This window comes from Pteropus vampyrus, unplaced genomic scaffold (genome assembly GCF_000151845.1).
Source record: "Pteropus vampyrus isolate Shadow unplaced genomic scaffold, Pvam_2.0 Scaffold470, whole genome shotgun sequence".
In the NCBI taxonomy this organism is placed as follows: Eukaryota; Metazoa; Chordata; class Mammalia; order Chiroptera; family Pteropodidae; genus Pteropus; species Pteropus vampyrus.
In genome coordinates, this window is record NW_011889251.1 from 1,190,581 (window position 1) to 1,217,797 (window position 27,217).

At 36.2% G+C, this 27,217-nt stretch overlaps 1 protein-coding gene, 1 long non-coding RNA gene, 1 other non-coding gene and 1 pseudogene across 7 annotated transcripts in view; 3 read left to right on the plus strand and 1 right to left on the minus strand.

Annotated features, from left to right (window-relative positions):
• Positions 1-7,578, minus strand: part of LOC111732551 — a 32,989-nt gene extending 25,411 nt beyond the window's left edge. Inside the window, exon 1 of the long non-coding RNA XR_002777603.1 lies at positions 7,006-7,578. This is a non-coding gene — a long non-coding RNA (uncharacterized LOC111732551). The remainder of the gene's footprint in view (positions 1-7,005) is intronic.
• Positions 5,724-5,842, plus strand: LOC111732575 (annotated as a pseudogene).
• A 128-nt stretch (positions 7,579-7,706) lies between the features above and the next one.
• Positions 7,707-27,217, plus strand: part of LOC105306972 (ankyrin repeat and KH domain-containing protein 1) — a 90,710-nt gene continuing 71,199 nt past the window's right edge. For 4 of the 5 annotated variants that reach the window (XM_011382298.2, XM_011382299.2, XM_011382301.2 and 1 more), the window contains exon 1: positions 7,712-8,150. In XM_011382298.2, the coding sequence (XP_011380600.1) occupies positions 7,860-8,150 (291 nt within the window). In that variant the 5' untranslated portion in view covers positions 7,712-7,859. Of the gene's footprint in view, positions 8,151-27,217 lie in introns of all 5 variants that reach the window. The other variant, XM_011382300.2, reaches the window with a different exon arrangement.
• LOC111732569 lies at positions 11,331-11,449 on the plus strand. Its single transcript, XR_002777607.1, has one exon. It is a non-coding gene; the product is annotated as a 5S ribosomal RNA (ribosomal RNA).

Sequence of the window (27,217 nt, forward strand, 5' to 3'; positions counted from 1 at the left end):
ACATAGCAGAAATTAAATAAATATTGGTTGAATAGATGAAAAACTTGCAAAATTTATTTGAAATATTTTAATTTATTACATAAAAAGTATATACTCACTTTAGGAAAACTAAAAAATCTCAGAAAATATAAATATTCTTAAAAAGAAATAATTTTCTAAATCTCTCTATATTCCACTAACCAAAGATAATTACTATTAATCTTGATTTCATGCATAATCTACTATACTTTTTTTATGCACATGTGGTATTTGATTTGAAGTACTGACTATATTTTGTGATGTAAAATGCCTCTGAAATTATGTACCTTTAAAGCATACCTTTAAAGGTCAAATAGACAAACAAACTTCTTAGGTCTAAGAGCATCACACACAGAAGTATACCTGAAGGGAACTTGGTATTTCTGACTCCCAGCTTGGAGAACCTGCCACCAAATCCTACTTCCTCTCAAGAACCCAGTGCATATTCTCTTTGACATGCAGTCCTTCATCCAACAATTCAAGGATTAAGGAATCCTGGCAGAGCCCCATGGATATTAATTGCTCCTTCCTGTCCCCTTTGTTGAGAACCTGTGTGACTGCCACCATAAGAGGTATTTATGCATTCATTCATTATATATTCATTTAGAAGTTTTTGGGGAAAAAACTATTCCTGGAGCTAAAAATGTATAATCAAAAGGGGTATCGTCATTTACTTGCCTCATTCTTGTTAGGCAGGCAGCAAGGATGAAACATCTAGTGGTCAAATCTGTATTTGTGTGTATGTGTGCGTATATTTTTGTCCCTTTTCAGGAAGGGTAGACTCAGTAACAGAATACATGAATAAACTCCCGGAAACTTTCTGAATAATTTGCTATAATTTTCTTGGGCTTCATGGTGGTCCAGCTGCAGGCATAGCTCCTTATTTTTTAAAATATGCCCATTTCCTAGATATTGCTAGACATCTTGCAGGTATATTCAACTATAGCTCAAATTAGTGGTAGCTTTCAGTCTAGTTGCACTTCTATGACTTTTCAGTTAAACTAATGTGTCCAGTATTTCCTAGAGGATAGAGAGTAGGTCAGACAGTAGACATCTACAGCACTGTTTGTTAACCACTCCCCCAAAGAGAAACAATCTAAATGTCCATCATTGCAGAACTGGACAAATAAATGGTATACTCAGTCAACAGAATACTATGAAGTAGCAAACAAGAATGACAGATTGCTTTATATACTGACATGGAATATCTCTAGAATAAATTAGGTGACAAAAGTAAGATACAGAAGTGTGTATAGTATGCCGCCATTTGTGATACAAAGGAAAATGACATACATAGAATTGCATATATATATATATATATTTATATATATATGTATATTTAAAAACCTAATAATACAGTTTGCTTGTGAGAGGGGATCTGGGTGATTAGTGGGAAAAATAATGGACTCCTTTCATTGTACTCTTTAAATTCCTAAAATGTGAACAACATGAATATAGTAACTATTCAGATTTTTTAAAAAATTTCCCCCCAGCTTTACTGAAGCATAATAGACAATTAGTTGCTCATACTTACATTATACAATTCAATGAGGTTTTTTCCCAATTATAGTTGAGACACAATAATATATTCATTTCAGTTGTACAACATAGTAATAACTCATGAAGTGGCCACCCCACTAAATCATGTACCCCTCTCCCCCTTACGTATTTTTTTATAACATTGTTGACTATTTTCCTTATGCTACATTGTATATTTCCATTACTATTTTGTATCTATCCATTTATACTTCTTAATCCCTTTGCCCTTTTTAACTATCGCCCTAACCTCCGTCTAGTAGCCCTCAAAATATTCTCTGTATCTATGAGTTTGTTTCCATTTCGTTGTTGTTGATTTTGTTCTTTAGATTCCACATGTATGTGAAATCATGTGGTATTTGTCTTTGATTTATTTCATTCAGCACAATACCCTCCATCAAGGCAATGTCTTTTTCCATCCCTTTCCTTTAAGTCTGTCTTTTAATCTGAAGTGAGTATTTTGTAGGCAGCATATGTAGAGGGCTTGTTTTCTTATCCATTCAGCTTCCCTATTTTTTGGTTGAAGCACTTAACTCTTTTCTATTTGAGGTACCTGTTGATAAATAGGTAGTTATTACCATTCTTTATTTATGATTTAGATACATGTTTTTTCTTCTTAAAGAAGTCTCCCCAACAATTCCTGTAATACTGGCTTGGTGTTGATTAATTTTTTTAGTTTATTTTTGTCTGAGAAGCTCTTTACCTATCCTTCGACTTGAAATGATAGCTTTATTGGACAAAGTATTCTTGGTAGTAGATCCTAGGTTTTCAACCATTTGAATATTTTGTGTCAAGCCCTTCTGTCCTGCAAAGTTTCTTTTGAGAAATCAGCTGCCAGTCTTATGAGAACTCCCTTGAAGGCAACTGATTGCTTTTCTCTGGCTGCTTTTAAGATTCTTTGTATTTAACTTTGGCATTTTAATTATGATGTGTCTTGGTATGGGCCTCTTTTGGTTCATTTTTTGGGGAATTCTCTGAGCTTCCTGGGGTTGTATGTCTATTTCCTTCACCAGGTTAGGGAAGTTTTCCATCATTATTTCTTCAAATATATATTCGACTTCTTGTTCTCCCTCTTCAGGTACCCCTATGACATGGATGTTGTTGCCCTTAATTTTGTCCCATAGTCTCCTTAAATTATTATTATATTCTTGGTTAATTTTTTTTTTGCCGTTCTCATTGGGTATCCTTGGCTTCCCCATCCTCTATATCGGTGTTTGGATTCTCTTCTTCCTCCACTCTGTTGATTCCCTCTAATATACTCTTCACCTCAGATAATGTATTCTTCATTTCTGATTGGTTCTCTTTTATAATTTCCATTTCCATCTTTATGCTTTTTATCTCTTTGTTAAAGTTCTCACTGAATTCATCTACATTTCCCTTAATTTCATTGAGCATCCTTATAACCAGTGAACTCTGCATTTGTGAAATTGCTTGATTCCATTTTTCCTTGATCTATGTTCTGTTCTTTCATATGGTTTCTGCTTTTTTGTCTTCTCATTTTGGCTCTCTTTCTGTGTTTCTACGTATTAATCCAAGCTCCTAAGTCTCCGGTCTTATTAGCGTGGCTTTGTGTAGTAGGTGTCCAATAGCACAGTCCTGAGAGGGGTTCAGCTGCAGGCCAAGTTTAGCCCCAGCCTGTGCCCCTCCCAGGGCCACCTGTGAAGATCCAGCAAGCAATCTACAGATGCAGTGTTTATAGTTGCCTCAAGAAGCCACGCCAGAAACCAAGGTCAGCTGCCACTAGTGTGAGTCTTGATACTGCTCAGCAAGTGGCACAGAACTTGCAGAGGACACAGCTGAATGTAGTTTGGGTGGGGCCGTGAGTTGGGGGAGGCAGAGTTTCAAGGAATCCTCTGGGCAGAGCAACTTCTGTTATCCAGTTTGATGATGTTTCAGCTATGGCAGTGCTGCATCCACACACTGGAAGCGGGGAGGGCTCAACAGAGTAACAATGGATACTGCCTGCACTTCTGCTCGGTAAAAAGCCTCACCTCCAGCCTTCGCTTTGAAAACTCAGTGTCCCCTTGTAAGTCCCTGGTGACCCCCAAGCAGCTGACACAGCGGTGGTGCTCAGAGCACTGTGAAAATCTGCTGGCAGACACAGCCCCTTTAAGAGGCATCTGCAGCTGCCGTAGCCTCTGTCTCGCTCAGCCACTAGGGATCTAGCAGCCTTGTGTCTTCACCCCCTCCTACCTCTAACCTCTGCAGGGCAATTTCTTATTTCTCAGTTTAGTTGTAGTGCTAGTCTTCATCTAGACCCCCATGTGACTCTGATTGCTGTTTACTCCATATTTCCATCTCAACTTTGATGTGGTAGCAAGAGAGGATGAGCGAAGCTTCTATCATCTACATCATTTTGCCTGGTTCTCTGACTATTCAGATTTTTAAACATGAAATTATATGATCTATGAAACTAATAATATAGTTGCAGAAATCAGGATATAAGTCTTAAATTAAATGTTTAATTTACAAAGGAAGAAGATGGTGGATTTGGTGGTAGTTAGGGATAACTTAACCTACAAGGCTAATTAGCAGGTTTATGAGAAGGATATAATGTTGGAGTATTATATCAGATTACCTGATTGATGAAGTTCCTTAGCCATAAGGGATAACATGGAATCAATGTGATATAGTGGGAAGAGCATGAGTTTTGTGATGAAGCAGAGATAAATTCAAATCATAGCTATTCCACAGAATGGCCTTATAAGCTTGGGTAAGTTACTTAACCTTTTTGGAGTTTCAATTTCTTCATCTGTAAAATGGGTAAAATCTTGATAGGGTTATTACAAAGGTTGTAACATCCAAATGTAATAAATTTGGTTTACTTAACCTTCTTCCCTTATATAAATGGACTGAACTGAGATGGACTGACATGCAGAAATTAAATGTCTTGAGGAAACACAGGTTGCAGTGAAAGATCTATCTATAGCTAAATTCCCTTTATCTACAACTTTTGTGGAATACCTTGAGGTATACAGTGTTCCCTTTTCGCCTTTTCTTCCCTATCTGAAAGACTAATGCACATTTCTAACAAATATACTTTTAAGAGGGATTTTGCTCTCTACGATTTATTCAGCATTTGAAAAATCAGTGTATTACTTTTCTCTCAGTAGTAAATATCATCTTAAGATACAACATATCAAAACTAAGGTTACACACTAACTCACGTATTTGTTGATATTTTATATTGAACTCATTGTGATTTTATATATTATATTAATCAACTAGTTTTCTCATTTATAAAACCACATGAATGTGGTATATATGCAAATATTCAATCTTTTTTTAATACAGACCCTATATAGCAGTCACCAAAATCTAGGAGATTTGGAATTCCTAACTTCCACACTGACTGTCAAACTAAGGCAATAAATGTCTTAGGTAAAGGTCCAGGAGAAACAAAGATTACTGCTCATATTTTCCTGGCAATACTCATGGTTGGTTGCTAGGCACTGAGTACAGTATTTTTTATATACTGAGAGAGTATTTTTCTCTCTCAAATATACTGGGGAAAATGTATATAATCATATTTCCTTTCTCTCTGTCCTTGAGATTCATTACATTTGTTTAAAGAATTTAATGAGTTTGTTCAAGGAGTTGCATCAGAAATTATTTTGTATTAGTGGTAGGAATGACAAGTAGTTCCTTTGTAATGCTGCACCAGTCAATACCTGTTTTTGCCTAAGGATGTATCCATACCAATTCTGGATAATCCAGCTTTGAAGTGGGTTGGGCAGTGCTGGGTTTCTTTTGTTGGAGCTATTAGTTGGGTTGTAACCTAGTCATACATGCCTTAGACAACACTGAGGATATGGGCTAATTAAGTTCAACAAATTCTAACTAAAGCCTATGTACATGGCATTTACATTAAAATAGTTTTCTAGAAAGATACACAACCTTTTTGCCTTTGAACGACTTATTATCTAAAAATATTCCTTCTGCTAACATGTCATAGAAAAGTCTTTTTTTTGCATGTGAAATGCCAAAATGAACAATTATCAAGCCAAAGAAATGTTCATAATCTTCAAAATGTTCTTTAAATGTCTAGCAGAATCCATTTTAAAAGTACTTTTTAAAAATCATTATATTCTTTATAAAATTTTCAGATTCCAGTTCAAAGAGGTAAAATATTAAATACTGCACAATCAAGATATACAAAGTCCTCTGTAGTCTACCGCCATGCCACCCTGAACAAGCCCAATCCCCTCTGATCTCGGAAGCTAAGCAGGGTCGGACCTGGTTAGTACTTGGATGGGAGACCACCTAGAAAAACCAAGTCCTGTAGGCGTAAAAAAAATACAAAATAAGGAGTTGTAAGCTGACAAGGTCCTTGCAATCTGTGAGGTCAACCAAGGGTTGCCTCGTCTAAATATATATCTATATCTATATCTATCTATATCTATCTATATCTATCTATCTATCTATCTATCATCTATCTATATATATATATATATAGAGAGAGAGAGAGAGAGAGAGCGAGAGCGATAACAAAGTCCTTTGTGAAAGTTCCAAGAGAGGAGACAATGCCAAATCATTTGCTTTTAGCCAACATGTTGACTAAAAATTCTATAGACACTCTCTGGGTCAAAGGACATTTGCCATACAAACTTCACAAAATGCCTTTCTTGTGATCTTTGATCATAGGATTAGTTGGAGCATGAGCATTTTTAAACCCCTCTTTATTGACAAAGGAAACAGAGAGAGATAACAGAGGTAGAGATCCTTAGAGGAGGAAAGATCCCCTTAGCTAGCTTTGTTTTGCATCACAGAGATCTGATAAGAATTGGTTTGGATGGCTGGACCCAGGGGCAGGTGAGGGAGGGCTCCTGAAGGAAGAGTAGCTAACAAAAATAAGTCTTTACTGTAAGTATGAAACTTTACTAAGCGCCTTATGTTATTATCTAATTTATTCATACCAGCAACCAAATGAGGGAGGTACTATAACCCGCCTTAGACAGATAAACCAACTGAAAGTCACAGAGATTAAACAACAAACGCCCTGAGGTCACACAGCAAATAAGTGGCAGCACCAGAACTCGAAACTGCTCCAGAACACGCACTCTTAAGCACTGCGTTCGACCCCGCAGTCCGACTCCGCGCGCTCTCCGCGGCTTTCCCACCTTCCTTAGTGGGACAGTTCCCAGTACTGAGGCATGGCGCTGTCCAGCCCTCAGGCCTGCCGCCTTCTACAAGCAAGAGAACGCGGCCCCGCGGGGCGATCCCGCCCGCAGGTAGTAGAACTGCCGCGCCCAGCCACGTCCTGGCACGCGGGCAGGCAGAATCGCCTCCAGGCGGCCATCCCAAGCAGCCTTTATGGTTCCCTGAGCTCCGTACGGAGGGCTCCCCTCGGAAAGGCGGGAGGCGTGCAGCAGGACTGGCCCTGCGCCTTGCCTCTCGCAACCCTCTCCTCCGGCCCAAAGAGCCTGAGGCTGATAAGTTAGGCAGCCTCACCTGTCCCAAAGGGGCGACTGTTTTAGTGACTGACGCTCGGCTCCTCCAACCAGGGACCGGCAGGAAGGTGGAGCCTAGCTGGGACTGATGTCTTCTTCCTCCAATCCTCGTACAGCAAACCTCCGGCCGCAGTCTCCGCGCTCCGCCGAGAGCGACAGGTGGGAACTGCGATGCCTCTGTGCCTCTTACATACTTGACGTAGAAGCCTCCCTGAACGCACAGTAAATTCTACTCCAAATCCCACTAATTCTTACGGGTCGTCACCTCAGCCGTCATTTTTATCAGAAGTGGAAATTCCCCAACCCTTTCCCGTCACCTCAGATGGAGGCGGGATGAATGGTACTCTTACCGGCCAATTATACCACGCGACGTCCTGTGACAAAGTGACCGACATTTTATGGCGCCAATGAAGTCTCCCATTGTCAGGGGTCACTATGACTGACCACAAGGCCAACTAATCCACTTTAAGGTCGTGATGCGATAGTCAGAGAGTTTGACCAATAGACATAGAAAAAGACCGGAAGTCAGCGCGCGGGGTGTAGGAGGCGGGTGTTCGCAACCGCCTAGGCCTGCGCGGGTCAACGCAGCTTGGGGGCCCTGAGCCAGCGAGCAGCGCGTGACGAAGGGCCTGAGCGACGGGTCACCTTGGCCAATGATCTGCAGTCGCTTTGGTGCTGTAGCCAGTGGCGAGTGTGGGGGGCGGGAGGCAGCAGGTTAGGCAGTGAGAAGTTAGTGGCGCTGCTGGGACGGGGGGAAGGAGACGCTTCTTCCTCCTGCTGCTCCTCTCGTTCCCGGGATCAGCGGCGGCGGTGGCCGCGAGTGACTCGGCAGTGTCTCCGGCTCCGCGTGCGACCATGCTGACCGACGGCGGAGGCGGCGGCACCTCCTTTGAGGAGGACCTGGACTCGGTGGCTCCGCGATCCGCCCCAGCCGGGGCCTCGGAGCCGCCTCCGCCGGGAGGGGTCGGACTGGGGATCCGCACCGTGAGACTCTTTGGGGAGGCCGGGCCCGCGCCGGGAGTCGGTGGCGGAGGCAGCGGTGCGGGCGGAGGGGACGCGGCGCTGGATTTCAAGTTGGCGGCTGCTGTGTTGAGGACCGGGGGTGGAGGTGGTGCCTCTGGCAGCGACGAAGACGAAGTGTCCGAGGTACGGCTCCAGGACCCCCACCTCCCACACAGCGTGGGGCATGAATGCTCTCTGGTCCGGCACAAGGCAGGGGCCACCCTCCCGCTGCGCGGGCGGAGTCGTTCTCTGACAGCGATCGGCTCCAAGGCGGCAGTGGCATTGGTGCGGGCCTAGTACGCCCTCAGCTTACTCTTCAGCCCGCGGCTGGAGCCGGACCGGTTCCCGTCACCGTCTGTAGACCCACAATGGGGAGTCCTTTGGTCTCTGAGCTTCGCGCGGGAAGAAGGACTCGCTAGGCTACCTCCCGCCCACCCCGCTTTGCTGTTGGGGGGGCGGGGTCTTGCCAGAGTCCCTGCCCTTGGTACTGAGAGAACGAGACAGAAAGAGGGAGAGGGGAGAGATTGAGACAGAGACAGGGAGGCAGAGCTTGATAGCTCAAAGAGCATTTCCACATCCGTCTCCCTAAAGTCGAGGGGCTGGACATTTATTTGTTTTATGCCTTACCTGTGTATTTAAGTCGGGTTCGTAATTCCCTTCTTTAGTTTGAAACAGGCGAGTATTACGGAGCTCGCTGCTGTTACACTGAAAAATCACGTGAGTCTTGCACCTGGGACCTTTTGTGAAGTTAGACAGGAAAAGGAAGTTCCCTTGCATTTTTGGACTTCAGAGTAGCAGGATAGATGAAGTCGAGATTTTTTGGCTTGGAGAAGGTGGGCACCCTATGGACACCTTCTGCAGTGAGAGAATTTAGTTATAAAGTCCTTCATTTCTTTTAACTCTTATGTATATCTTGGGTCTTTTTAGGTCTGAGCAATCTAGGATAGTAGACGTCATCTTTTGAGCTCTAGAGAAGGAGATAATTTATATATGTACTTTCTTCCTCTTCCCTATGGCTTGTATATAGTCCTGTACTGTGATGACTATTGTTCTGAGTGCTCAGAGTATATTCTATTTTGGTTCTAAGGTGCTTGGTTCATTTCCTATGACCAATTATTGTAACCTCTGATCTTGGTGTTAAAGTACAGGGATTTCTCTTTGTGTACAACTGTCCTGGCTGTTGTATTTGAGAGGAATAGGAGAAACTGTATTTGTGGGTTGCAAAATACAGTTAGTGCACAGTTTTACCTTCTAGGTCTGAACAGGGGTTCCTTTAGATTTAAAACCTTCATACATTCTGACCCCAACGTTTTGCTTCGGAAAAAAATAGTGTATAGGTTGTAAGAGAGTTAGTCCCTTGAATGTCTGTATCTTTGAATTTCACCTCCACTCTTGGGCTTGTGGGAGGCTTTCCTTTATCCTTTATCCTTTATCCTTTTTCTTTTGTCCTTTATGAGAGATGAACCTAGAACATGTATACTTTTTACCTAGGAAATAAAGTGGGAATATATTTAGGCTCTACAGTCTATTTTTCTTTGAAATTTGTAAGACCGAAAGGGTCTAAGTCCTTGATTTTCTGGATTATTTTAACATAATTAACATAGGTGAAATAAAAAACAAAACAAAACACTATTTGCTTTTACATAAGTAGTAGTCTTAAATTTCTTCAGAGGTAGAATGCTAGTGGAGCCTCCAAAGTCACAAATCTCTAACTCTTTGGACTCATGTGTTAGATCTTGGAAATGAGCTTTTGAAGTAACCGTTTCTGTGAGGCTTACACACACACACACACACACACACACACACAGCATTTCATTTGAAATTGGCATACCATGTGGTTAAAGCTATGAGCAGAATCCATACCTTTCGTGGGTTTTTTTATGTTTACTCATGATTCCTTTACCCATTTAAGCTAATAGTAAAAGACCCCCTTATTCTCCTGTTTACTTAAGTTTTCTGTGCCTAAAAAGGATTTTGATATTAAGTATATACATAGACCTCAGTTTTGGAGTGGGGGTTTCTAGGGTACCCAGAGACTTTAGCCTTATCTAAGATGATGCTCAGTGTGTATGTAGATTCTTTCTTAACCTATGGAGAAAGGAAATTTTGGTTTTGCGTCCCGTTCTCCCATATCACATAGAGAAATTCCTGGAGTACCTAGTCTGCTGTAGAGCACATGTGGTAATGTGTAGTCTTTGCCTTTGTGAATGAAGTGACCTATTTCGCCCAAGCATATTTCTTGCCTTTTCTCTTTCCTCTCTGACAAGATGAGCTGTCTTCTCCCATATTATTGCCTTTGAATTACCAGTGTGACGACCATAAATAATATTGTTCAAAAAACACACCAAACTGTCATTTGATGAATAATACTAAAACCTTTATTTTCATCTTTCACAGACGTTTTAGAACCAAGTATTTAGAATCTAGACATCCAGAGAGATAATGAGTTTGTAGTTTGAGAGTGGAGTTTGTTTAATTCCCCAAATGGGGCAGGACTAGGTGAGAAATAAGTAAGAAACATAGAGGCCTAGCATATTTGCTCTAGAATTAGTCAACGTCTTATACATTTGGTATACAGAGATATAGATACTCTAAGGACCTTTTTTTCTATTCACTATTAGAGCTTTTAGCTGAGAAAAAACAGTTCCTTTTCCTTGCTGGCTAAGTTAAAAGACCTTTTAGCTTGAGGCAGGGGCTTGGGTCGTTTGTAAATTTTATATATTAGAATTGTGCTACCTTAAGAAATTCCACTGTTTGGGATCTTAGGTTCTTGTTTTAAATATTAGGATAAATATATGTTTTGTTTTTCTTCAGGCACAATGAATATGTTCCTTAGCTGTCAAAGGTCTTAAAGTCAGAAGTTGCATGGACCTTATTGAAATGTACCCATTGTTCAGAATAGAGATTCTTAAACACCAGTTTTTAAATGTTAATTTTAGATTTGTAGTCTTTTATTTTAGTAAGTTAAAAGAAAAATAAAATTTCTAAAGAAAGGACTTTGGTGAAGTTTATGACTCTTAATTTTCTGTCATAAGAATCTATGCATATACTGTATGTGTATGTGTGACATCTTCCTTTTAAAATTATAAAAATATAGTGTCAGTATAAGGTGAAAAGTGAAAGTCCTCTTTCTCACCCTTACTGACCCTTCAAAGCCCACTTCTTAGAGGTAACTAATAGTAAATTTTTTAAAGTAAATTGTCCAGGCTTATATAAGCCTATCTGTAAAGACAGATATCCATTTAGAAAGCATAGCTTTATATCATAATGAAGTTTTGGGTTTTTTTTTTGAGGCAGGTGTCATATTTAAAATTAGGTAAAAGTGTCTACGGCCATGCCACCCTGAACATACCCGATCCCATCTGATCTCGGAAGCTAAGCAAAGTCGGGCTTGGTTAGTACTTTGTTGGGAGACCACCTAGGAAGACCGGGTGCTGTAGGCATAAAAAAAAGTAATGATAATAATTAGGTAAAAGCACACAGACATTGTATATAGTAATTTATATCAAATTATATAGCAAATTATTACAAAAGCTTTAGGGATTTTTTTTTCTGAAAATTAAGAGTAAAAAGTACAGTCCAATCAGAAGTTCCATTTTGATTTTCACTAGTAGGAAAGGAGATGGATTATTTACTTTAGGATTATTTATGATCTAAAATCTAGAGCAAGTTTTCTCAATAGCAACATATTGAAATTTTGGGCCAGATAATTCTTTGTTATGAGGGGCTTGCCTATGCATTAGCAGCATCCCTAGCCTTTAACCACCAAATGCCAGTAAAACTCACCTAGCTGTGGCAGCCAAAAATGTCTCTATACATTGCCGGCGTTTCCTGGGTGCAAAATCACCCCTGGTTGAGAACCACTGGTCTAGAGGCCACTCTTATTGTCAGGGATGGCAATTTTGTCGTGAATACTCTGTATTCAAACTTCAGGTAAACAAGGTGAGTCACTGCTTTTAATAGCATCTCAAGGCTTAAGCTTATAACCTGAACAAGAGAGAAATTGAATGAGGGTACTGGAAGGTTTAATGCTATAAATTTTCTATGGTAAATTTGTCATTCTAGAGAACTTTCACTTAAAATACTATATTATTTTTGAAAAATTTATTTATTGACCAGGAAATGAATTTCTGAAAAAACCTTTGTGGGGACATTGTTCAAGGCAGAAAGGGCTTTAGTCCATAAATTATCATTGGTAGTGATAAAATAGGAAATAACTTTGTATTCTAGCAAGCAAATTTTGGAGACATTGGAAATGTTTATTGAAGGAAAAGTTACAGGTTATTAACTATACCAATTTGTTATAGCTCATGAGTATCAAGCTTGCACAAGTTTTATTCTGTAAAGCCTGAAGACTATATAACAAAGATGCATTGATGACTATGGCTATAAGAATGGTGGGTCAAAACAGTTGATTAGGTATAGGTAGAAGTAAACCTTACTGTGAAATTTGAAGTATGTAGAGGTTTTCTTTTGGTTATTTAGTACGTTTCAATTGGTGATTACATTCATATAGTTCATAAGTCAAAGTAAAATAAAGACAAATACAGTGAAAAGTCTTGATCTCAACCTTGCTCCTAGATATCCTGCCCTCCACACTTTTTGTCTTAAACATTTTTTTTTTTTTTTCAGAATTTCTTCATGGAAATACAAATATATATTTTAATTTTCTCCATTGTTGCACAAAAGATAACATTATTCATATGAGATTTTTAAATGGTAAATTTGAGAATGATTTAGATATTTTATCTAATCAAAGTGTTAAAACATGTTAAGAATGAAGCATTGGGAATGAATTTAACGATATTCCTTTCTGAGCCTATCCTATAGTAGAATGATGATGTACTAGATGACCTCTGAAAATCAATTCTGGCCCTCTGATGCAATGATGGATAATATAAATAAAATATGTTGCTTTAGAGAAAGCAAAGCAGTTTTTTAAAAAGCATTAGTCTTGAGTTGGCATGTATAAAGAAATGAGTCTACCATTTTTTTTGCCAAATTTCATACAGAACCAAAGTTGTGAGAAATCAGTTCTTTATTTTTAACCCACTATAAGTGAACTATTTCAATCTTCTTGGACCTTATTATTTACAATTTTCCTCTCCTGTTACTTGTTTATAAAGTCATAGAATCTTGGTGATAATCCTATCTCATCTCATTTTTAGGTAACTGCTACCATTTATTGAATGCTTATTATATGCCAGTATCGTACTAGATACTTTCGTTATTTTATTTAATCGTTTCAACATCCCTTTGAGGTAGGTATTATCTACATTTTTATAGATGAATAAATGTAGGCTCAGAGAAATGATGAATCCAAAAAACAAAAAAAAAAATGGTTAAAATGTTACACAGCCAGTAAGTGGTAAATTGGGATTTGAATCCAGTACTGAATCTGAAACCCATATTACTATTTTGCTTCTTCAGATTAAGTAATAGGCAAAGTTTTTGGTTACCGAATGCTGTTTCTCCAATAAATGCTTGCTTAGTCCCTGTTGAAGTTTTCATAGATCTCAAGTGAAATGAGAAAAGTAAGGACAATGTAGTGAATTTCTCATAAAGCTATTTTTCCAAATTTTTTCTATTTTGAGATAATTGCCTTCCTACTGTTAACAAAATGATATTTGACAAAATATCAAATAGGCAACTTCATGTCAGGACCCTGGGTAAAGCCTCAAAAACCTGGGAACCACTGAGCTAAGTGACTTGCCTAGAATCACACAGTTAATGTTTAGTAGAAAATATGTCATCTGACTACCATTCTAGTTTTCTTGCCTGCTATATTGTTCTGCTTACTGTTTCTCTTATGATGCATTGTACCAACGAATTAATTAGTTGCTTAAGAAATATCTATTTCAGATTAGCGTATCATCCATTGTTGACCTTGTTGGAAAGGTTTTATATTATTTAATGAAATTGGTGACTACTGTGTAGATAAATATATTAAGACAGAAATCAAAGATATACCATTGAGTATAGGAGGAGCACTATTCTAAGGTAATTTTGTAATTGAACTTACACGAAAAGTTCAGGCCTTGTCATTATTCATTTTAAGAGACTTAAGGCATCTACCCAACTTCACACCTTTGTCAATATGGGAAACATTTGTTTTGGAAATATTGTTAACTCTAATTAATTTATAAAAATTAAAATCTGTACTGTTCTATTAGTGGTTACTGACAGTGTATGGTTCTTATGAATGAAGATCATTTGCTTTGATGATTGACTGGTTTACCTTTTTTCCAGCCAACTTTACCTAAATCAGTAAGAAAGTAAAATTGTGTTATAAGGCTCTTTTTTATTTGCTAGACTGAAATTTAGCAACTTTTATCAAAAAAGCACATTTTGTTCTTTTTCCATTATACACTTCAGTTCTCACAGTTTTTTCTTTAATGGATGCTGTTTTCAGTAGTGGAAAGGGTGTGTGTGTGTGTGTGTGTATGTGTGTGTGTGTGTGTGTGTGTGTGTTTAAAGATATGCCACTGTATCCTAGTGGTTTGCTTCACTTGCATTCATGTGCAATTTTGAAAAGAGAAGTTCAAGTATATCCCCAAGGATTAGCCCTAAGAACTAAAGAATTGAACAGAAGAAAGGTTTATTAAGTTGCCAAGGTAAGTTTGATATGTTTAACAGTTTGTAATGAGGACAATTAGATTGAGAACAAGTTTTCTTTTTCTTTAAATTGTGGTAAAATATACATAACAAAAATAACCATCTTAACCATTTTTTAATTGTGTTAAAATAGACATAAGATAAAATTACCTTTTTTAAAGTGTGCAGTTCAGTGGCATTAAGTGCATTCACATCGTTGTGTAACTGTCACCACCAGTCATCTCCAGAACTTTTTCATCTTTCCAAATGGAAACTCTGTAACCATTAAACAATAATACCCCTGCCTCCCTTCCCCAGCCCCTAGCAACCACAAATCTACTTTCTTTCTCTATGAATTTGACTACTCTAGGTATATCAAATAAGTGGAATCATACAGTATTTCTATCTTTGTGACTGGCTTTTTTCATTTAGCATAATGTCTTCAAGGTTCATCCTTATTGTAGCATGTACCAGAATTTCATTCCTTTTAAAGACTGATATACATTGTATATATATATACCATATTTTGTTTATCCCATCCATTGATGGACACTTGGATTGCTTCTAACTTTTGGCTGTTGTGAATATGCTACTGTGAACATGAGTGTACAAATATCTGTTCAAGTTCCTGTTTTTTAATTCTTCTGGGTATATATCCAGTAGTGGGATTGCTGGATCATATGGTACTTCTATTTTTAATTTTTCGAGGAACCACCATATTGATTTTCATAGCAGCTATACCATTTTACATTCCCACCAGCAATGCAAAAGGGTTCCAATTTCTCCACTAGACAATTCTTGTTATTTTGTTTTGTTTTTGATACAGCCATCCTAATGGGTATGAAGTGGTATCTCATTGGGGGGTGGATTTGCACTTCCCTAATGATTAGTGATGTTGAGCATCTTTTCATGTCCTTATTGGCCATTGTATATCTTCTTTGGAGAAATGTCTATTCAATCCTTTGCCCATTTTTAATTGGGTTGTTTTTTCATTGTTTAATTGCAGGAGTTCTGTATATATTCTGGATATTAATCCCTTATCAGATATATAATTTGCACATATTTTCTCCCATTCCATGGTTGCCTTTTCACCCTCTTGAAAGTGTCCTTCCATGCTTAAGTTTTTAATTTTGGTAAAGTCCAATTTATTTTTTTTCTTTTGTTGTCTGTACTTTTGGTGTCATATCCATGAAATCATTGCCAAATCCAATGTTACGACAGTTTTTTTTTAGTGTTTTCATCTAAGAATTTTATAGTTTTAGCTCTTACATTTAGGTCTTTTGATCCATTTAGAGTTAATTTATGTGCATGGTGTACGGTCAGGGGCCAACTTTGTTTGTTTGTTTGTTTGTTTGTTTGTTTGTTTGCATGTGGATATCCAGTTTTTCAAGTGCCATTTATTGAAAAGACTGTCTTTTCTTCATTGAATGGTCTTTGCCAAATCAATTGACCGTATATGGGAGGGTTTATTTCTGGGCTTTCTTTTTTATTCCATTGGTCTATATGTCTGTCTTTATGCCACTACTACACTATTTTGATTACTGTAGCTTTTGTAGTAAGTTTTAAAATCAAGAAGTGTTAGTCCTCCTTTAGTGTTCCTTTTTCAAGATTGTTTTGGCTATTCAGGGTCCATGAGATTCAACATGAATTTTAGGATGAGTCTTTCTATTTATGCAAAAAATGCTGTTGGGCTTTTGATAGGGATTGCATTGACTTTATAGAATGCTTTTTAATACAAGTATCATGTAATTATTTCATCACACTAGATATTAGCAAATAAAAGGCTTGAGTCTGACAAAATATTAAAAAGCATTTATAGTAGGAAGAGACTGAGTACTCACTGATGTCCTCCCTGAAACCATTGAACCTGGCTTACATGGAATACTGTGCTCTGAATAGATGTTATTTTTTTCCTGATTTGTCCTCATGTTGACTATTTGTGATTGATCATGATGCTTCATATATTGATGAAATGCCAGGAAGAGTACTTTTTATTCTGTATGATTAGAGTTCTGGAAGAGTTATCTCAATGTTATTAACCTAGATAAATGAACCTATAGTGTTTTCTTTAATGATGTAGAATTGAAAAAGTTTCATAGGCATTTTATGAAATCTGAAGCAGAAAAAGTTTGGCCACGTCAATTGATACTTTGAGTGGGACACTTTGAAAGGACTTTCAGCTCTTATCAGCTTCTAAGTGATTTTTTTTTTCCTCTAAGTGTTTACTTATTTTTCTGCTAAATCTCTACATTTTTATTTTTTTCTTTTAAAAATTGTACAGTTGCTAAATTTAGTAACATGTGAAACAAACTATCATTATCAAAGAGCAAATCCCAAAGTAGGAAATAGTCCATTTATATTGGATACATTCTCTTTTTTTTGTTACTTTTTATTTTGATATAATTTCAAACTTACTGGAAAGTTGCAAGAATAGTACAAGGAACTCCTCTCATATCCTCTATACCCAGATTCACCATTATGTTCATTTTGTCTCATTCTCTTTCTCTCATTAACAAATAATTTATTTTTTGAACCATTTGAAAGTAGGTTGCATATATCATGCCTCTTTACCCTTAAATTCTTTAGTGTACATTCCCTAACAACAAAGACATTTTTAAATATAACCACAGTGCATTTATCAAAATAGAACATTTAACAAACTTCTAAAGTATTTTTCAAATTCAAAGTTTTAAAAATTGAAATATGATTCACACATCATAGAATGCACCCTTTAAAGTGTACAGTTCAGTGGTTTTTAATATATTCCTAAATATATTATATTAAGTATGTTAAAATTGTGCAACCATCACCACTATCTATTTTAAAACATTTTTATCATCCCCAAACAAAACCTTATACTCATTAGTAGTCATTTCCCATTCTCCCCTCCCTGCAGCCCTTGGTAACTGCTTATCTACTTTCTGGATTTGCCTTGTCTGGGCATTTCATGTAAATGGAATCATACAATGTGTGTCTTTTGTGCCTGCCTTCTTTCACTTAGCGTATTGTTTTCAAGGTTTCTGCATGTTGTATCATTGGAATAATATTTCATTTTGTGGATATACCACATTTTGTTGATTGACACTTGATGACATTTGGGTTATTTCCATGTTTTGATGGATGATGATGCCGTGAACATTTGTGTACAAGTTTGCATGAACATATATTTTCATTTCTCTTGCTTATATACCTAAAAGTGGAATTGCTTGAAAGATAACTCTATGTTTAACTTTCCGAGAAACTACCAAGCTGTTTTCTACAGCAGCTGCAACATTTTACATTTCACCAGCAATGTATGAGTGTTCTAATTTCTCCACATTCTTGCTAGCATTTGTTATTTTTTGTTTTTTGTTTTTTTATTATAACCATCCTAGTGTGTATGGAGTGGTATCTCATTGTGGTTTTGATTTGCATTTCTCCAGTGACTAATGAAGTTGAGCATCTTTTCATGTGCTTGTTGGCTTTTTGTATATCTTTGGAGAAATGTCTACTCAGATATTTTTCCCATGTCTTAATTGGGTTATTTGTCTTTTTATTGTTGAATTGTGTTTTTTTAAGAAAAAAAAATTATATATTCTGGATACTAGTCCCTTAGATGACTTGCAAATATTTTCTCCTTTAAGATGGCTTTTCACTTTCTTGATTGTGCCATTAAAATTTTTTAATTTTGGTGAAGCCCAATTTTTATATTTATCTGTTTTTTCTTTTGTTGCTTGTGCTTCAGTGTCATGTCTAAGAAACCATTGTGTAATCCAAGTCCATAAAGATTTATGACTGTTTTCTTCTAAGAGTTTTATAGTTTTAACTCTTATATTTAGGTCTTTGATGCATTTTGAGTTAATTTTTATATGAAATGTGAGGTAGAGGTCTCTCTTCATTCTTTTGAATTTGGATTTTCAATTGTCCCAACACCATTTGTTGAAAAGACTATTTCTTTCTCCATTGAATTGTCTTGGCACCCTTTTCAAAAATCAGTTGACTATAAATGTAAGGGTTTATTTCTAGAGGGTTTACTTCTATTCTTTTCTATGCTATTTATGCTATTCTATTCTATTCTATTGATTTATATGTCTTCCTTATGCCAGTTTTATGCTGCCTTGATATTGTAGCTTTTTGTAGTAAATTTTGAAATTCGGAAGTTTAAGTTTTCTAACTTTGTTCTTTTTCAAGATCATTCTATCTGTTCTGAGTTATTAGCTATGTTCTTGTTCTCTTGATATGGTCTTCAGGAGAGGTTTAATAGAGGGTATTGAATATGCTGCAGAATTTGCGGTCATACACAAAAGATCCTCCCTCCACCCCAATTAATAATATTCAGCTCTTAAAATTTCTGCTCCTCTTGTATATGCTAAAGATGGATTGTGAGAGTGGGCAGTGGGGGGACTTATGTAATTTAAACCTGTGTTTGCCAGGCTATCAGAAGAGCAAGTTGTCATAATATTAGTGATTTTTTTTTTTTCATTCATTTCCTCCCCAGCAAAGCCTGGATATATGTTTGAAAGGAAATCAAACTGCAGCTGGAGGAGATGGTTGGTTTGGGTGGTTGTATTCTGAATGTATCTGATGTGGACTTTAGTCTGCAAGAAGAATATGGACTGAATTTCTTTTTACAGGATAATAAACAAATGTATAAATAGAATAACATATAAAAACATAGCAGTTAGAGTTTTTGCATCTGGTATCATCTAACAACTGCTTAAGAGGTAGGAATTCGAGTGACAATACAATTTGCTTGACACCCAAGCCAGTGTCATCACCTGTGTGATTAAATTGCAGAAACAAACCTTGTATGTCACTGCTTAAATTATCCCAATTATGTTAAATTACTAGTCAATTCTATGACCAGTGAAAGTCTGTACTATATTTTAGTACCCGTTTTACTTATGACTTGATTGACAGGTTAACAAAGGAAAGTTTATTTTCTTTTAATTCGAAGAGACCATTATTTAAGGCTACTCTTAAATCAGGTATGTGGATTTGACCTATAACCACCCACCAACTAAATTTACAGTAATATGATAATACAGTATTAAAGATACTCACTATGGTGGATGATCTCTTTGTTGCTAATCTGTTACAGTTATTCATTCATTCTCTACAGAAGAAAATCAAGCTAGTTTAGATTGGGGTAGGGCCTCTTCTTCCTGAATCCACTTCTTGCATCATAAAATTATGTCTTTCAGAGATTAGAATCTTTGGCAGTCTGTTTGAGAATTCTGATGGGTGCTGTAGAGTGGATTTATTATCTATTCCACAATAATTTATCTAGAGCCTACTATTTGTTAAGCTTTGTGCTAGGCTTTGGAATTACAAACATAAAAAGATTGTGGTCCCTGCCCCTTAAAGACCATCAGTCTTTTCAGAAACTAAACATTTCAGGGAATGTGAAAATAGATAAATTATTTCAAATTGTATTCGTTTTACTAAACTCCTTTCATATAGTAACAGAATGTCTGTTCTAGGCATTGTGCACTTTAATTGCATCGCCTCATTTCATTTTCTTATGGTCTTGACAGTCCAGGATCCTGAACTGGATCATTGGCCTATGTGCGTTGGATGATCTCTGTAAAGTTTGATGTTTGATTGTCTTCAGTGGTTTGATGGGGTTTAAGTTGCAGGTTTTAAGGGGCAATGATTTTACATGAGAGGCTACAAAGTCCATCAGCATAAGATTGTCTCGTGTTCCTATTTGAGCAAAACCACAACTGCTTCATTATGTTCTATAATCTCTCCAAGCATGTCCTGGTTCAGGGCCTTTGGCATTGCAGTTTACTCTCTCAGCATTCTTCTCTTAACTATCCATGTGGCTTTCCTGTCTCACTTCTTTTAGCAGTCTGCTAAGAGACCTTCCAACTGCCTGCTGTATATATGTTCCTCAGTTCTAAAAAGGCTCATCAGTTCTAAAACTGAACTCATTATTTTTCCCTCAATCCTTATCCTTCCCCCCCTCCCCCGCACCTTTATAAATTACATCACCCTAAAGCCAGTCACTATCCTTCAGAAACCTCAGAGCTCACATCTGTTTCTTCTCACTACACACATCCAAGTCATGTAGGTTCATTCTTAACATCTAATTTATGTGTCCCTTTCCCTGTATCCATACTGCTTCTGCTGTACATCAAACCATCATCTTTAACCTGCACTTATTGCAGTAATCCTTGGCTGTATCTGCCTACAAGATTACACCTCTCTGATTCTTCCTCTATTGTGTTATCAGAGTAAACTCTCTAATGCCAGATCAGTCATGTCACTCCTTTGCCAAAATACCTTCCCATTCCTTAGATAAAGTGTAAATCCAAATTCCTTGGTTTCGGATACAGATTATTTAGGATTTGGCTTCTGTGTATTTTCCCAACCCTATCCTTGCTGTACCCTACTTTATTTGCTTTTTATTTTTCAGCCATACCAAATTGCTGTAGTTCTCTGAACATATCAAGCTTTAGATGTCCTAGTATATTTGCTTCCACTGCCTTGGTCTGTAGAATCATAAAAATAACTACTATATGCTGAGTGCTTATTATCCACTGGGCTAAAGGCTTTTCTGTATATTCTCAAATAAACTTTACAACTACCATATGAAGAAAGTGTTATTATTCCCAATTTGCACATAAGGAAACTGAAGCTTGGAGACATTATGTAACATATATGAAGTCATGCATCTAAGATTTAAATCCAGGTTTCTTTGACTGTAAAGCTGATGTTTATAACTACTACTCTACACTGCTGCTATCACTGTTGACCCTCTTCCCCATCCTGTTGTATACCTGCTGATTTCAGAGTCATCATCTCTAACTGATTTCCTTCATCACTGCCCCAATTGGAATTGACCATTTCTTCCTCTGTGTTCTCATGTTGTCTGTATATAACTGTCTATTATAGAGTCTGTAATACTTTATTGCATTTATTTGATTATCTTTCTTAGTGAGCAAGAATCATGTCTTATTTATTTTTGTGTTCCTGGTATATATTAGAATGTCTGGCACATAGTAGGTGCTTAATAAATGTTGAATGAATGTATGTGCAGTGCTTAATATGCTAAGGTTATTCGTTAATCTAAGACAATTTAATTGATTTTATATTATTTTTATGGAGTAGAGAGTAGGAATATAGGAAGACAAGATCCTTAGGCACCTGACTTTAATAATAGTAGTAGTGGTAATATTCATAGTAATAATAACAACTAATATTTGTTAAGCAATTATCATGTGTTAAGCACTGTTGTTCAAGTTTAGATACGTTGTCTCTCTTAATCATCAATAACTGATATAGTTGCTGCTATTTTTATTTTATAGCTGAGGAAAATGAGGCTAAGCGGTAAAACAAGTTAACTTAGGTCACTCTGTGAACAGTGGGTTGGTATTCTAAGAAGACTTGCTCTTAGTCATTATGCTGTCCTCCCCTTATTGGTATTAATCGGAGGTTTATTGGTGTTGGAGCTCTTTTTAACTTATTAAAATTGAGTATTCCTTTGGAATGTTCGATGTTTATTTTCTATTGATGATAATGAGCAGAAGTCAGGACTTCTTTCTAAACCTCAACCTTACCCATTTATTATGATATATAGAGTAACATTTCTTTCTTCAACATAAAGATTTTCTTGGCCCTAATTGCTGGATACTTCATTCCTGTGGCTTTTGTAATGAGTATGTAAGCAGTCTTTTTAAAAAACCTATTGTGGCACAAATTCTGTTGTACATATGCTAGTTAGAAATCAGGTAGATGTAGCTGCCAAAAATTACTAAATGAAAATATGATTTGTCTCTGGCAGAGAAGAGTTAGTGGGCTTGATAATCCATTACGTTTAATTTAATTTTTAAAAGTTTTTCCTGGCATTACTATTACTGTTAAACTGCGGCATTGCAGTATTTGTAGATCCTTTGTTTACATCATTGCTTGGTATTTATTTTAGTTATACTCCATTGTTTAGAAGTTTCACTAATACAGTTTGGTGTGGTGAAAAGGTGTGAGATTTGGAGTCTGAAATACATCCCTGCATTATGTGATCTTGAGCAAGTCGTTTTACCTTTTCTGAGTTTCAATTACTTAAAATGAAGATCAATTAATCTATTTCATTGAGCAGGAAAGATGATTGAATGGAATAATATATGAAATATGCTGATACACGTGAAGCATTTTATTAATGGCGACCTATTTTTTTAAGTACTTAATGGTAGTTATTATTTTTTTTAAAGATCTTCTATCTTTAATTAGATGCTTCAAAATAATATATTTTATATTAAAACTATAGTTTAGAAATGAAGTTTTTGTAGGTGAGCAAAGTAGAGTTAGCTTTCTCCAGTTTTAACTTAGAATTAGGAAAAGCATGATGGTTCTCTCATGTTATGTGAAGCCAAAGAAATCCCAAGATACCGTTTGTTTTGTGAGAAGAGGATTGTGGGTCTTAAATTGGGACTACATTTTCCTTGTAGAAAGAAATCTGAGAAGTTTTTATGTTAAGGAATACAGACTTTTTATTCTAGTATTTCAAGACGTTGCTGATTTTGTTGGATTAGGCTTTACAGTATCAGCAAAACTCATTCCTAAATTATCATTATTGGGTCCAGAATTGCAACTGTGATACTTTCTCCCTTTGCATGGTTCATGGAGCATATTTGTGGTGGATACTACTATTGAAACTTTTGGAGTACTGTGTTTTTTCCAAAAAGGAATTGCTGTGTCCTTCAGTAATTATCTGTTGGAGCACTGACCCATCCTTTTTACTGCTCCAGCTAGAAATCAATAGTAAGCCATCTGTATTTCAAAATTGGTTTAAGCGATGATTTTGACTTAGAATAGAGGGTTTACTTTAGGTGGAGAAAGGTAAGACATGTTGGTTTATTCAAATATAAACTAAATAAGAGAGGAGAAATAACAAGAACATTTTTAAAAATGTATTTTAGATATTTTAAATGTTTTAGCTTCTTATTTTTAATTATTGAATCTGAATTTCTTAAGGGAGCTTCATTTTTGAAGATTTGCGAAGAGAGGTAGTGTAAAATAAAGATTTAGCCTTCTCTTGAACTTTCTCATATCTCAGTTGGAATTTATGGGAATGATAATTATTCTTAAAAGTTAGTAGAAACAAAATTTGTAGCTATGAGTATTTTAGTTCTTAACTCAGAATAAAAATTAATGTGTTAAAAATAAAAATTTTATCCATTTCTATGTTAGAAGTTCTATGTAAAACGGTGTTTTTCCTACTTATATTTGAGAAGTTGATAGTGTTCCTTATTATGCTTGTTACATGATAGGACCACATTACTAGAGAATATAGAAACAAAAATATATAATATAATGTACATGTTTAAGATAAAATGTTTGTTTTTATTAAGTTCTGAAACAATTGCTATTTTCAGAAATATAGTCTTAGAGAAGGTAACATTTGGTTATTGACAAATGTATAGGCGAGATTTTATTATTTAACTATTATAAGACTTAAAAAACACTAATATTGAAAGTTAATTATATTACTGCTTACATATACTTGATAGAAATTGTGTGTGGTTTGTTTATTTGTTTATTAGTGGAAGCATGTTTTGGTTAAATCATAGATTGAGAAATGACTTTTCTAACTAGATTTTGGCCAGAGTGACTGACTTTGTTTTTTTAAGTGATAATAGCTGAGTCTGTGGTTACTCTCCCTAGTAACTGTTGCCATCCAGTGGTTCATTTCTGAAATGTCAAATGGAATAAAAAAATGGGGCAAAATGCTCGTTCCCCTTTCCCTCCACCCCTTTGTTTAAGTTCTAGTTAAAGCTAAAAACCACACTTATTTTTTAAAAGAAGGGAGGTTAAAAAAAGAGTTTTGAGAAAGAAGACATAAAGTTTTTACCATAGTGTTTTTGAAGAGATTGCCTGTATAAGAAAAATAGGTAATTTGGGGTGTCCAAATTCTCATCCTTTTTCCTCTGCCTTTTATTTTCGTATCTAATATGAGGTAGAAAAAAATCTACAGTGTTTTAAGACTTGAAGTAAGCTTTCTTGCCATTGGCAAAAACATTACCATTCTAGGTGGATGTTTTATATTTGCTGCCAAATGAAGGTGCTAGATAGAGATGAGCTATGTAACTGGGTCATTAGGCAATAAGGAAAATTCTATGATCCTTCTGCTGTATGTAGGAAATTATGAAGCTTTTATATTCATTTGCATGATGAAGACTAATTTCTTTAATACACCATTATTTTGGACTTATATTCATCTGCATGATGAAGACTAATTTCTTTAGATATGCCATTATTTTGGACTTATCCATTATGTAGACATTTTTCGGTACTGTATCACCAAGCCTGTATCACCAAATGTGCAGAATTGGCCTTTAATGTTTTCATGTAGCTATAAATGGTTTCCATTTTGGCTGACCGGATATATTTTGAGGTAATGCTATTACAGTCTGAATTAGAAGAGTACATGTTTGAGCGAATTTATCAGATATTTATGAACTGCCAAAAGCAATATCCAAATATTCCTGAAGTAATAGGCATAATCGGACATTTTGTCCTTTTATTGATTCCACATTGAGACAAGCTTTTAAAATTTTAGAGAAGATAGGACAAAGGAAATATTAGAATTGACATAAATGTATTCAAATCATTTATGTGTTTAGGTATATGTAACTACAACTTATCATGGGAACTTAAGATTTTTCCTACAAGTGTTATGGATATTTAAACTTTTTTGATCTTGTGAGTCAGTACTTAATTATAAAATGGCTAAAACTATATTTGAAAATTTAAGTGATCATCAGAAGAAAAAAAATTGTAGCTGTGTAAGTGATGGATAATAACTAAACTTACCGTAGTAATCATTTTGCAATATATACATATAGGAAGTCATTATGTTGTACACCTTAAGCTTATACAATCTTATATGCCAATTACATCAGTAAAACTGGAAAAAATAAATAAAATGAAAAAAGAAAATTCAAGTGAATGCTGATAAAAGTGTATCATACTAGATTTTCAGTATCATTATTCCAGTTTCAAAAGGCATAGAAAGTAGACACTGGTGAGGGACAGGATGAAAGAGTTGTAATTACACAGAATTATGTTATAAAAATTACATTTATTTAGTTTTATTTTTTCAGAATGCTTTTACCTTATTTCATTTTGATAGCACTAGTGAGGCAGGTATTATCTATGTTTATTGAGGAAGAAATGGACTGTCAGAAAGGTTGAGTGATTTGCATGAAGTCTCACAACAGTGCCTGATGGAACTAGCACTTGAACCTAATTTTCCTGATCTTGAGTACAATATTCTTTCCATTATGCCCTGTTGCCTTATTGAAACTTGAATTTATAGGCACTTTAAGATGTTAGAGAGTTAAACTCAGTGAATTGTCTTAATGAATTATAATTTTCAAAGAGAGGCTATAAGCCGTCTGAAGGCATGAAGCACATATCTATTTTGGGTTTTTCTTCTGACCTTGATTCTTCCCGGGCACTTAGGAATGACCTGTCTTGTGTATGTGATGCTAATGTTACTGACACCCAGGGTGACATTGCTGCTGGTTCTATCTTCCTAGTGGTGGTGACCAGGTAGGCAATGAGCAGTTTATCACCTTTTACATGGTCTTACTCAAATCTATCCCCAGTTCTTTCTAGCCTAAAGCCATAGTTGTACACTAGGTACCTTACAGTTTTGTAAAAGTTGAGATATAATTCACTTACCATAAAATTTTAAAGTGTACAGTTAATTGGTTTTTGTACATTCACAAGGTTATACAGCATTCACCACTATCTAATTCCAGACACATTTTCATCGTTCCAGAAGGAAACTTCAGACCTGTTAGCAGTCACTCCCATTCCTCCCTCCCTGACTCTTCATGCAACCACTGATCTCCTTTCTGTTTCTATGGATTTGCCTGTGCTGGATCTTTCATATAAATGGAATCATATAATATGTGCCTTTTTATGTCTGGTGTGTGTCAGTACTTATTTTTATGACTGAGTAATATTCCATTGGATGGAAATACCACATTTGTTTATCCACTTACCAGTTCATGGACATTTAGGTTGTTTTCACTTTTTGTCTATTATACATAATGCAGCTATGAACTTCTGTGTACAACTTTTTGTATGAACATGTATGTTTTCAATCCTCTTAGGTATATACATAGAAGTGGCATCGCTGGGTCATATGGTGATTCTGTGTTTAATTTTTGAAGAACTGTCAAAAACTTTCCCACAATGGCTGCATCATTTATATTCCTACTAGCGGTATATGAAAGACCTTATGTTTTTTGAGATTTTCCAATTGCATCTTTAAGCCTATTTTTTATTTCATTCCATTCCACCTGCACCCCTATGACTGACCACCTATTGAAATTCTATGCATCCTTAAAAGCCTAGTACAAATGCTACTAGTCGTGCAAAGTCTTCTTAGATTACTGAGGCTAGAAGTGACTTCTCTCCAATACATATAGTTGTACCATTTATTTCTCTTCAGGCCTTTTGTAATAGTCTTTGACTTATTTCTTCCACAGTTCTGTGCTGTCATAGTGCTTTGTATAAAACAGGACTTCAGTAGATATTGGAGAAACAAATGGAAGAAAATCATAAATCCTTAACTTGGATTTTTAAAGTGTATGATCTGTATTTGTCTCCATAATGTGTATAAT